At 38.8% G+C, this 11,125-nt stretch overlaps 1 protein-coding gene across 1 annotated transcript; it reads left to right on the top strand.

The window, feature by feature from the left end:
- Nucleotides 1-595: 595 nt before the first annotated feature.
- Nucleotides 596-10,087, top strand: LOC125454765 (cytochrome c oxidase subunit 7A-related protein, mitochondrial). The gene is made up of 3 exons (XM_048535940.2): nucleotides 596-730; nucleotides 7,334-7,471; nucleotides 9,490-10,087. The coding sequence occupies exons 1-3, from the start codon at nucleotides 659-661 to the stop codon at nucleotides 9,631-9,633; spliced, it is 354 nt and encodes a 117-aa protein (XP_048391897.1). The 5' UTR covers nucleotides 596-658; the 3' UTR covers nucleotides 9,634-10,087.
- Nucleotides 10,088-11,125: the final 1,038 nt, after the last annotated feature.

The raw sequence follows: 11,125 nt of genomic DNA, 5'->3' as shown, positions 1-11,125 counted from the left end.
AGGAATAGTCAGTTGAGACTTTCTAAAGGGCTTCAGTACATTATTTTTTCTTTTTCAGATAACAGGCCTTAGGGGAAAAGTCAACATAGTAGCATTAGGTGAATTGCTCCATCAGTGGGGCAGCACAGACCAGATGGGCAGAGGGGCCTTTGCCAAACATTCTTCTCAAGAGATTGTTCGCTATTGAAAAAAAGTCATTCATGGGCAGAAGAAAAAGACTTATCAGTGAAAGAGAAGTATTAGGTGGGCAACTACATAATCTGGCGTAAACAACAACATTCTGCGGCTCTGATTCAAGTCCCACCTACTCGAGGTGATTGATAACATCTCTGAACTGGTTCATTAGGAAACAACTCGACCTTCCATGGACCTGTCAATTAACCACATACCTTGCAGTCGGTTTTCCTTCAAGGATACAGGACTCGACTCCATGCTTCAGTAAGTAGACACAGTAAATTCAACCGCTCAAGTCACATTCAATTTTTAAGAGACTATCAGGCAATCTCGTTTCGACGAGGAAGGCTTTCTTTATTAAGACAAAAAAATTCAGGCGGCGTAGAGACACCTGTGATGACGTGTATGCGGGGCGACATTTGGGGATGGACCCTGCTGGGTTCCTCTTTTTGTCGCAGCAGTTTCCCGGAGTCGGGTGTCGAATATGTTCTACAAGTTTAACGGATTCACGCAGAGACTGTGTGGCGGGGTTGGGTCTGTGGCCTATTGCCCGCAGGTAGGAAACGGCGGGTCGGAGACTTGGCAGCGGACGAGTAAAGGCGGTCCCTGTAGAAAGCTGTGTCCGTCTTGACCTTGCTGTCGCGGAGCCGCTTTTTCTCCACTGGGACAGAATGACCGGGAGGGAAACCAGTGAATTGTTCATGACCAAGGTCACTCTGACCTGACGTCTCCACCCCACCTGTACGCTTACTTCATAAACTGATAAAAGTATATCGAGTGACTATGTTTCAAAATGCTTCATTGGTTTTGAAAAGCTTTGTAATGTCCCGAGGCTGTGAAAATAATGTTGTTCCTTCCACCTGAGGAAGTTAACTCGTTAGTTTTGCACATGAATGTAAAATGACGGCTTGTTCAACTGTAGGAGTAATTATTGTCGAGACCACCCTGGCCCTGTTCTTGACAAATGTTCGCCTTGCACTTTTGAGATGGTTGGGTAAGACAGCATCTGCCGTTCCCATTATCACTGACTCTGGAATCGAATGTGTAAAGCAAGTTTATGGACAATACAAAATAGGGTGAAATAGTAACCTGGAAGGAAGGGACAAAGTGACCATAAAGTGGGTATAAATACATTGAATGAATGGACAAAAAGATGCTAGATGGAATATAGCATAGGAAATTCTGACTGTATTCACTTTGGTAGAAAAAAATCAAAAACAGTATCTTCTTAAAAATAATAATAATGTAAAAATTGGTATTCAGAGGGCCCTGGGTTACCTTACATGCAAATCACAGCTAATGTTCTGTTACCATAAGCAATTTGGAAATCAAATGCTGTGCCAGCCTTTATTGCAAAGGAAGTGAAGTGTTAGTATCTTACTACAATCTAGACTGCCTCTAATGCCAGCCTCTCTTTCCTTAGATAAGAGCCCCAAAACTGTTCACAGTATTCCAGCTGTGGTCTGACTTGTGCCCTATATGGCTTTAGCAAAACCTCTCTACTTTTGTGTTTCATGCCCTTTGAAATAAAGGCTAACATTCTGTTTACTTTTACTACAAGTCTTACTACAGCAATGTAGAGCCTTGCTAAGACCACGGTGTATACGTTTTGGTTTATTTGCCTAAGGCAAGCCATTCATACCCTGGAGGGAAGAAATACAATGAACGTTCGCTAGACTGATTCTTGGGATGAAAGAGTGATGAGTGGACCATTTGTTATTTCTAAATAAATAAACTGAGATGAGAAATTTCTTCACACCACTGGTTGTGAATCTTTAGAATTTCTGAGCCCAGAATAGTTGAATAGTACCGTTATCCCATAAAAGCGCTGCCAGTCAGGTTGACGTATTTGAGTAACAAATGCACTGTGGAATTCAACTCAGTCATTGAATTTTTTTTATTGTTTCTCCTTTATACATTCACTGTTCATAGTTAGAGCTAAAGTCAGGCAAAAGGACACATTGTTGCTGCTTCCGGTTTTATGTCTGTCACTCTGGGTGCCCTAGGATGCATTTGAGATGGCAAAGATGCATTGGATATTTAACTTTTACTATTCAGAAGTTAATTTATAAACCTCTGGAAAGTTTTAATCTTGATTATTTTGTGAACTTTTCAAAACATCTCACGAAAATCTGTTAAAGCTACAGTCACATTTTAAAGTCTGAATTTCTGTTTTAAACAGCACATTTGCAGGGATCCAGAAATTGCTACCTCATTAAGAGGAATAGTAATGATAAATGCTGATACTTCCACTGTCAGTACTGTTCAAGTATTCAGATCAATGTTTTATGTAAAAATTACTTTGTTGCGGAAAGTGAATGTACTACAGCCAGTTTTTATATGGCACATAAATAAGTGTGAAAACAACCGGTGACGATGATGCAAATAGTCTGCATAGAGATAAATTAAGAGAATGGGCACAAAGTTGGGAGATGGAATATAATGTTGGAAAATGTGAGGTTATGTATACTGGCAGGAATAGAGGAGCTGAATATTATTTAAGTGGACAAAGACTGTAAAAAGCCTCAGATTGGAAGTATTTGGGAGTCCTTGCACATGAATCACAAGCTAGCATCCACGTTCAGTGGGTAATAGGGAAGGCAAATTGAATATTGTCTTTTATTCCAAAGGGCATGGAGTATAAAAGTATGGAGGCTTTTCTAAATCTGTATAGGGCAGTACAGGTCAGACCACAGGTGGAATACTGAACTTTTGAGCTCCTTGTTGAAGGAAAGAGATACTGTTATTGGGAAGTCTAGAAATGTTTCAGTAGGCTGATCCCAATTATGGATAGACTGTGTCTTACAAGAAAGGTTGACGAGGGTTGGGCCTGTACTTTTTTTAGAATTTAGAAGATTGAGTGATGACCTTACTGAAACTTACAAGATTCTTAATCAGACTTGACAGGGCAATTTTTAAAAAAAGATGGTTTCTCCTTGTGGGAACATGTAGAACCAGAGAATATAGCCTGAATAAGGAGCCACATATTTAGATGAGGAGGGATTTCTCTTGAGGGTAGTGAATCTGTTAATTTTTGACATGGGGTTTTCAAGGATGGTTGTAAAGTATATTCATTTTTGTTTGACAGATTTGTTTTAATTAGTAAGGGAATCAAGGGTTCTGGGGGAGAGGCGCAAAAGGGATTATCAGATCAGCCATGATCTAATTGAATGGCAGAACAGACTTGATGAGTTGAATGACATACTTCTATTCTTCATCTTATGGGCTAGTGGTCTTAATGTTTAAAATGCACCATTCAATAAGGCTAAGCCAACATACCATCACTTGAGTCTGTTATCTTTGATCTAGCAACCTAAATTGTCTCCAGCATGCACTGTTCAGTCCCCATCTATTAGTCACGCATCTCGGAAGTGGTTGCAAAAAGCTGTTACTTATTTAGGTATCTTTGAATGATTTGAGGAATCTCATAGGGGATGTCTAAATGTGCTGTATGTCAGTGTCACTTTTGGCAATGAAACAGTGCAGTAAATCTGAGGGAAAATAGTTGTGTATATCGATCTACTATTTAACCAAAACTTGAAACACTGATTTTTGTAAGCTGGAAGTGGATGAGAATTTTATTGTTGGAGATGACCTGAGCAAGTGTGTAGGCAGTGCAGATGGCTTGCAGTGTTAGTGATGTAGCAGGTTAGGGTGTGTGAGGAAGATGTTGTATGCGTTAGAGAGACTAGTAGAGGATGAGCATTAGTGGGACCTGGGTACAGTAGCAGAGATGGAGTGAGTATGAGGTATCAGTGAGAGAGTATGGAAGGACATTGAATTTCTTCCTATCATGCTGGGCATTCCTCTCGAAGGTTGAAACTGCTCTAACCTGGGTGACAACCTCTGATCAGGCTGCCACAGACTGGTGCTATGGCCTGTAGTGATGGTCATGGGAGAAAGACAAATTCTTGCCTATGCACCACCTTGTCCTGCGAGAGATCAAGAGCCATGGCTTCGAAGTGGAGCACCAATTTTGGGTAAATATCAGCAATTGTGCAGCTCTGGTTGTTCTGGTGCACAATGGTTTTTGAAATTTGGCACTAGCACTAGAAATGATGGATAATTGAGGTTTTGGAGAATTGCTCCAAGAATGGCAGGTGGAAACATGGGATAGAAATCTAATGTGCTATCTGTCCATAAAGACTGAAATTCCGATTCATGTGGTAAATTTAGTAAGATGTGGCAAGAACATCTGCTTGCCCCAGCAGCAAGAATCACTGCACCAAACTTAAAGTGACTGACAATTAGCCAAAAAATATTCAGGCCTACAGATGAAAAGTTGATAAGCATATAAACTAAGGTGTAGGAAGTGTGTTAAAAATGAGAGTTAAAAAGGAACGAGCTGGGGTTAAAAAGAAACAGCAAAGTTTTGAAATGCAAAAATAGCTCCATGAGCCATCACATGTATCAATGAATCAGAGATTAAGATAAAGCAACTATTACTTGCTAGTCATATATTTACTCAACTAAAACAAATATAAATATCCCCTAGCTGGAGAGCAAGTACAGTTGTTTATCCAATAATTAGAACTATTGCTGCAAAATGCACATTCAGTCAAAGCTGTCTGTTTTTGCACTCACTAGGACAATTCACAGCAATACCAACTTGAGGGGGAAAACAATCCTTTATTATGCAGGAGAGGAGAGTGAAGGTTTGTTGGCAAGTGGTCTCTGGTAGAGGCTGTAATTACCATAGAAACATTCATAACAGATTTAAAATTGTTGATTGGGCTCAAAGGGAACATACAGGAAGGCACATATTAATACACAGAGCCATGTTCTTTGCAATCAGAAAGAGCATATACATGCACTGCCCTCTGATCCAATTGCATGAGAAAAATGACAGACATTGCTTAGGTTTCTCAGGACAAGGCCCTATCAAGCTGCCTGGCTTAAAACTTAAGTTTGGCAGTTATCTGTCAATCATTAATTGGTGCATTTTCTCATGTCATATATTAGAATATCCTTTATTTGTCATGTGTGTTGTCATGTGTTGAATTTCCTCTTGAATGTGTTTTCTTGTGAATTGCCCTGATGAGGACAAGATGTAAAGCGAGCGAGTTTTGAGAAGATTTGTAGCTCAGGTTGAGGTTCTGGATGTGAGTTTGCTCGCTGAGCTGGAAGGTTAGTTTTCAGACGTTTTGTCACCATTCTAGGTAACATCATCAGTGAGCCTCCAACGAAGCGCTGGTGTTATGTCCCACTTTCTATTTATCTGGTTAGGTTTCCTTGGGTTGGTGCAGCACAAAGGAACTACGCAGAGCAGAGGAAAATCACCTATACAGCTTATTCAAAAAGAATGGGTACCCAATGAACACAGTCCGCCGATTTCTCAGCATCAAACCCAAACAAACAGACAAAACGGGCTCAGAAACCATAACCACTCTCCCCTACATCAAAGACATTTCCGAAATGACTGCCAGACTACTCGGACCCCTTGGCATCAGGGTAGCCCACAAACCCACCAACACACTAAAACAGCAGCTAATGAACTTAAAAGACCCTATACAGACAACAAATAAAACGAACGTCATCTACAAAATACCTTGCAAGAACTGTGACAAACACTACATTGGACAAACTGGCAGGAAGCTAGCCACCAGGATACATGAACATCAACTAGCCACAAAACGACATGACCCACTATCACTCGTATCCTTACATACAGATAAGGAAGGATACCACTTTGATTGGGACAACACATCCATCCTAGGACAAGCCAAACAGAGACATGCACGAGAATTCCTAGAAGCATGGCATTCCAACCGGAACTCCATCAACAAACACATTGGCTCCAAATCAATGTGTTTGTTGATGGAGTTCCGGTTGGAATGCCATGCTTCTAGGAATTCTCGTGCATGTCTCTGTTTGGCTTGTCCTAGGATGGATGTGTTGTCCCAATCAAAGTGGTGTCCTTCCTTATCTGTATGTAAGGATACGAGTGATAGTGGGTCATGTCGTTTTGTGGCTAGTTGATGTTCATGTATCCTGGTGGCTAGCTTCCTGCCAGTTTGTCCAATGTAGTGTTTGTCACAGTTCTTGCAAGGTATTTTGTAGATGACGTTCGTTTTATTTGTTGTCTGTATAGGGTCTTTTAAGTTCATTAGCTGCTGTTTTAGTGTGTTGGTGGGTTTGTGGGCTACCCTGATGCCAAGGGGTCCGAGTAGTCTGGCAGTCATTTCGGAAATGTCTTTGATGTAGGGGAGAGTGGTTATGGTTTCTGAGCCCGTTTTGTCTGTTTGTTTGGGTTTGATGCTGAGAAATCGGCGGACTGTGTTCATTGGGTACCCATTCTTTTTGAATAAGCTGTATAGGTGATTTTCCTGTGCTCTGCGTAGTTCCTTTTGTGCTGCACCAACCCAAGGAAACCTAACCAGATAAATAGAAAGTGGGACATAACACCAGCGCTTCGTCGGAGGCTCACTGATGATGTTACCTAGAATGGTGACGAAACGTCTGAAAACTAACCTTCCAGCTCAGCGAGCAAACTCACATCCAGAAGATGTAAAGCTTCAACAAAATGTTTTGTTTTTTTTTCCCGACAATACTAAAGTTCTGCACTACAAAACGATGATTTTAAACTTTGTAATTTTATTTTTTAAGTGGAGCTTTTCAGGCAAAGCATTACTTCAGGGTCCCTAAATAAGAATGTTCTGATTTGTGACACTAAGGCAATGGCTAATTGGGAATTCATGCATCATTTCACATTTTTCATACATAATTAACATAAACTAGATACTACAGTATCATTGAATGTTGATCTTGGGATTCATTTACAATGTATTCTTGTAATTTAGTCACTTTTGTGTATTTAGGAGTAAAATCGCACAAACAAATACAGTGCTGTCTCTGTGCGTTTCACTGTTACTGAATGGTGGTAGATTAAGTGTGATACACGTGAATTGGTGGATAAATTTCCAATTGGAGTCTATGTTCAGGTTACATTATCAATTTATGAAAAATCATATAATCACAAAAATAATCACATATTTATTGTCTTCCTCTCCTCGTATGATATGTGCTGATGTGGTCCATGAAGACAGAATCTTGAAAAACCCTGCCCTAATTAATCTAGTTGCGATTTTTCTTTTTAAAAAGCATAATTTATCTAACTGCAAACACATCTTTCTTTGGTTATTTTTAATCTCTCATACAGGGGTTGAAGCCTCTAGTTTCCACAGAACCTTCCACTCTAATTTTTGCCACGCCAACAAAAACCATATCTGAATTGGAAGGAGGAGGAATGCACTTTCTAGGGCGGAATAAGGTGCCTGATTTCCAGCAAATATTTCAGGTATGAATCTAGAATTTGAATTGTTTCTGCTATAATTAAGGCATTCTAAGAAATTCTAAGGAATTCAGGTCTTTTAAGAAATGCAGAGTTTTAGAAATGATAAGGGATCATTATGATCTTGCATGAGGAGTCACACATGATAGTGTGATGAATATTTTTTCATGCATGTTCATGAAACTCTATCTCTAGTTGTGTGGTGCATCAGTTACTGAGTATGTTCATATGTGCTCAAAAGAAGTTAAGCAACGATGTGACCTGCTCTTCAAGAAATCTAAGAAACAACATAATATTATAAACTTTTGAATTTTGACTTTGACTACATCCAACGAATGTCTCTGCACATTGTCTGCAGTTTAATTGGGTTCCACTCTATTTTGTCCATTGTTTCCACTTGTTCGAATTGAATATATGAAAACATTTTATGTAAACTGGATCTACGCTTCAATAGAGACCAACTAATGAAGCAAATTTTAGATTACTATATTTTGGCTGGATGCCATCTCAGCAATGTATGTTTCAACACTCAGCAGGAGCTGCAGATTCTTAATCATAGTCACTTTTTCAGTGAAACGATGGCATTTTGCAGTGTTTTTCTCATATACGTCATTTCCAAAACTTAGCAATTATAATATCTGTACTTGAGAATAACTAACTGTTGCATGGGATTTTCTGAACTGTTCCATAGCTCAGTTTTTAGTGCAATATAATTATCTATAGCTTAAAATACTTTATTTTAAAAAAAAAGCTTATTGTACTGAAATAACATTTTACTTGTGTTTGAGTTCAAACAAGTAAGTACTTAAACTGGCTTATGTGTTAACAGATATGTAACAACCTTCCTTTTGCACAATGTGTATGTGAAATTGTGCTGCACAGTAACCAGATAATAGAGCTGGCTAAGAAGTTATAATTTTCTAAGAAGGATGGGTGTCAACAATTACTGCTGTCTGGTCCTGATGGGTTTGCTTTTTTGGTCATTTTTTAGAAGATCTTTTTCTGGAGCTTCTGCTACAATCTACCTTTGTAGATGTAAGTTATAGGTGTTTGCAGTGGCTCAGTGGGAGCATCTTGTCTCTTGAGTCAGAAGGTCAAGTTGCACTTCACGTGAGCAATAGGAATTGTGAATATTGAAGATTAACTTGAATAATTGTTGGAGACAAAAGTAGTTGGCGGAAAGTTGAATTTGGTTGTGTACAGAACTAAAACATCTCTTGAGAGTGTGGAATTCATGTCCAAACTATATTTTAGGCTTTAGTTATAACGTGTTGTACTGTGATTCTTAAAAACCCCTTGAAGCTGATTATTTTTGTTTAGTAGTGGAAATGTCCTAATAACTAGCCTCTTTCAGAAAATGATATCACACTGTTGTGAAGTGCTGGTTTCCTGTCTTGTTAAATGCATTTTTTTTCCCTGTTTGGACTTAACCAAAATAAACCTATATTTTGTTTTAAGCATTCTCACTTCTGGTTTTGTTGACAGTGACTTTAAATTTCTTTCTTCTGGCTGCTCACTCTACAAACAGGTTTTTCTTTCTCCACTTTCTACCTAGATCCTTTGTGACTTTAAAATGTATCTGGACTCCAGATCCCTCAACAAGAACATTAACATCATATAAAAGATCACTATAGTTCAGGTGTTTTTTATTATTTTCCCAGTCCCAACCCCTGACATCTTTCTAGATTACAATATTAATATGTTTGTCTTAACTATAAAAGTTTGGGGGACCATCACAAATACATTGAGTGCACACTTTGACAGTCAAAATCAATGTTCCTTATTTTTTAAAAGAAAATGCGTGCAGAACCTTTAAATTTATTTGCTCAGTTGCATAGACATGGCAGCTCACAGGGTGTAACTTGTATTTGTGTGTGGGAACTTGCAGGTTGTTCAGCAGCCTCCTAAGTTAGAGAGAACATTAGTAAATCTGGACAAAGATGTTTAATGTACAAGCATGATTGTTGTGTTAATTTTTTTGTCTCTTATTCTGTTAATTTAAAGCTCTTATGCTTGCTTTCTAGAAGCCAGATGGTTTGCCTGTACATTTGAAGCGAGGTGTCCCTGATCGACTACTATACAGGACTACAATGGCATTGACAATTGGCGGGACCATTTACTGCTTGGTAGCACTCTTTCTGGCAGCCCAGCCCAAAAAACACAACTGATAAAAAAACCTATTAACGTGATTCTAAAATGCTCAACTCCAGGACCAGCAGACAGTCCTTTGTACAGTTGTACCTGTTTACTGCTTTCTAAGTTTATTCCTAGCAGTTTATCTAAAATTTGGACATGAGATTGACCAATCAGTTTTAATCTGTGATTTGGTGAGAATTCCAGAGCCCAGGATTCTGCTGAATTATAACATCAGGTTTATTAGAAATTGATATTGAATCATGTAATGTGCTCAAGAAAATGTATTTAAAACTAATTAGGGTGAATAGAACATAATGCCACAGATGATGGAACCTGGAAGTTCTTTCACTTGCCACGAAGACCATCAGGACCCATGTCAATCTTACTAATGAGGAATTCTCTTATTCACCATTGTCATAATATTTTGTGCAAATGGTGTGCAGTTTCAATTATGTCTGTGCTGCTAAAATAAAGTTCTAACAGTGATTTTTTTGGTGTGCTTCCTTGGATCGTTTACAAATTGTTTTCGGGTAGGTTTGCTATTTTGGTGCAAAGTTCCAGACTCTCTTTTTAAAAGAAGTTGCTATTGGTGATAGCAAGAACTGCCGACACTGGAGTCAGAGTCTTTAAGCAAGTCTAACTGCACTACCAGCAGTTGATATTGTATATTGAAACAAATACCAATAGCAACTCAATACAGCGTGGAGCTGGAGGAACACAGTAGGTCAGACAGCAGAGGAGCAAGTAAGTTGATGTTTCGCGTTTACATCTTTCATCTGATGAAGGATGTAAGCCCAAAACATCAACTCTTGCTCCTCCGTTGCTGCCTGACCTGCTGTGTTCCTCCAGCTCCACGCTGTATTGAGTTGCTATTGGTATTTGTTTCAATATACAATATCAACTGCTGGTAGTGCAGTTAGACTTGCTTAAAGAATTGTTTCTTTTTCTCTACTATTTAATTTGGAGATGTCAACAATTCGGTGTTTTGTGACCAGTTTTAAAGATAATGTGGCAATAAAATTTGCATTAAGAATATTCTTGCAAATTTCTGTGCTCAGCATGACTAGAAGACTAACTGCATTTTTGACATTTGATGTTGTAACTGGCTTTTTTTTGTCAGTCATGTTTGCCAAAGGCATTGTAATTTTTTTTTGTAGAGCAGTTGGTGATTTGCCTTTTTTTCTTGTTGTTGCATTCAAACAATCTTTGCATGTTTGACTCCAGACAGAAATATTGATTATTTTTTCCCTAAATATTTCCTTCAAATTTTGGAACTTACTTGCTCGTGGAGAGGCGATGGCATAATGGTATTATTGCTGGACTGTTAATCCAGAGACACATAATTTTCTCGGCACCCGAGTTTCAATCCTGCCACAGCAGATATTGAATTCAAATTGCACTATGATATCTGGAGTTAAGCTAATGATGACCATGAATCCATTGCTGATTGTCTGAAAAACCCATTTGGTTCACTAATGTCCTTTAGCGAAGGAAACTGCTCTCCCTACTTGGTCTGGTCTGGCC

Source organism: Stegostoma tigrinum, chromosome 9, assembly GCF_030684315.1.
Source record: "Stegostoma tigrinum isolate sSteTig4 chromosome 9, sSteTig4.hap1, whole genome shotgun sequence".
In the NCBI taxonomy this organism is placed as follows: Eukaryota; Metazoa; Chordata; class Chondrichthyes; order Orectolobiformes; family Stegostomatidae; genus Stegostoma; species Stegostoma tigrinum.
Note: the sequence above shows the minus strand (reverse complement) of the source record. Positions and strands in the feature narration are given on the sequence as shown.

Coding starts and splice junctions, on each gene's coding strand:
- LOC125454765 (XM_048535940.2), top strand. CDS start 659: ATGTTCTACAAGTTTAACGGATTCACGCAGAGACTGTGTGGCGGGGTT. Junction 731..7,333: donor CTGTGGCCTATTGCCCGCAG/GTAGGAAACGGC, acceptor TCTCTCATACAG/GGGTTGAAGCCTCTAGTTTC. Junction 7,472..9,489: donor ATTTCCAGCAAATATTTCAG/GTATGAATCTAG, acceptor CTTGCTTTCTAG/AAGCCAGATGGTTTGCCTGT.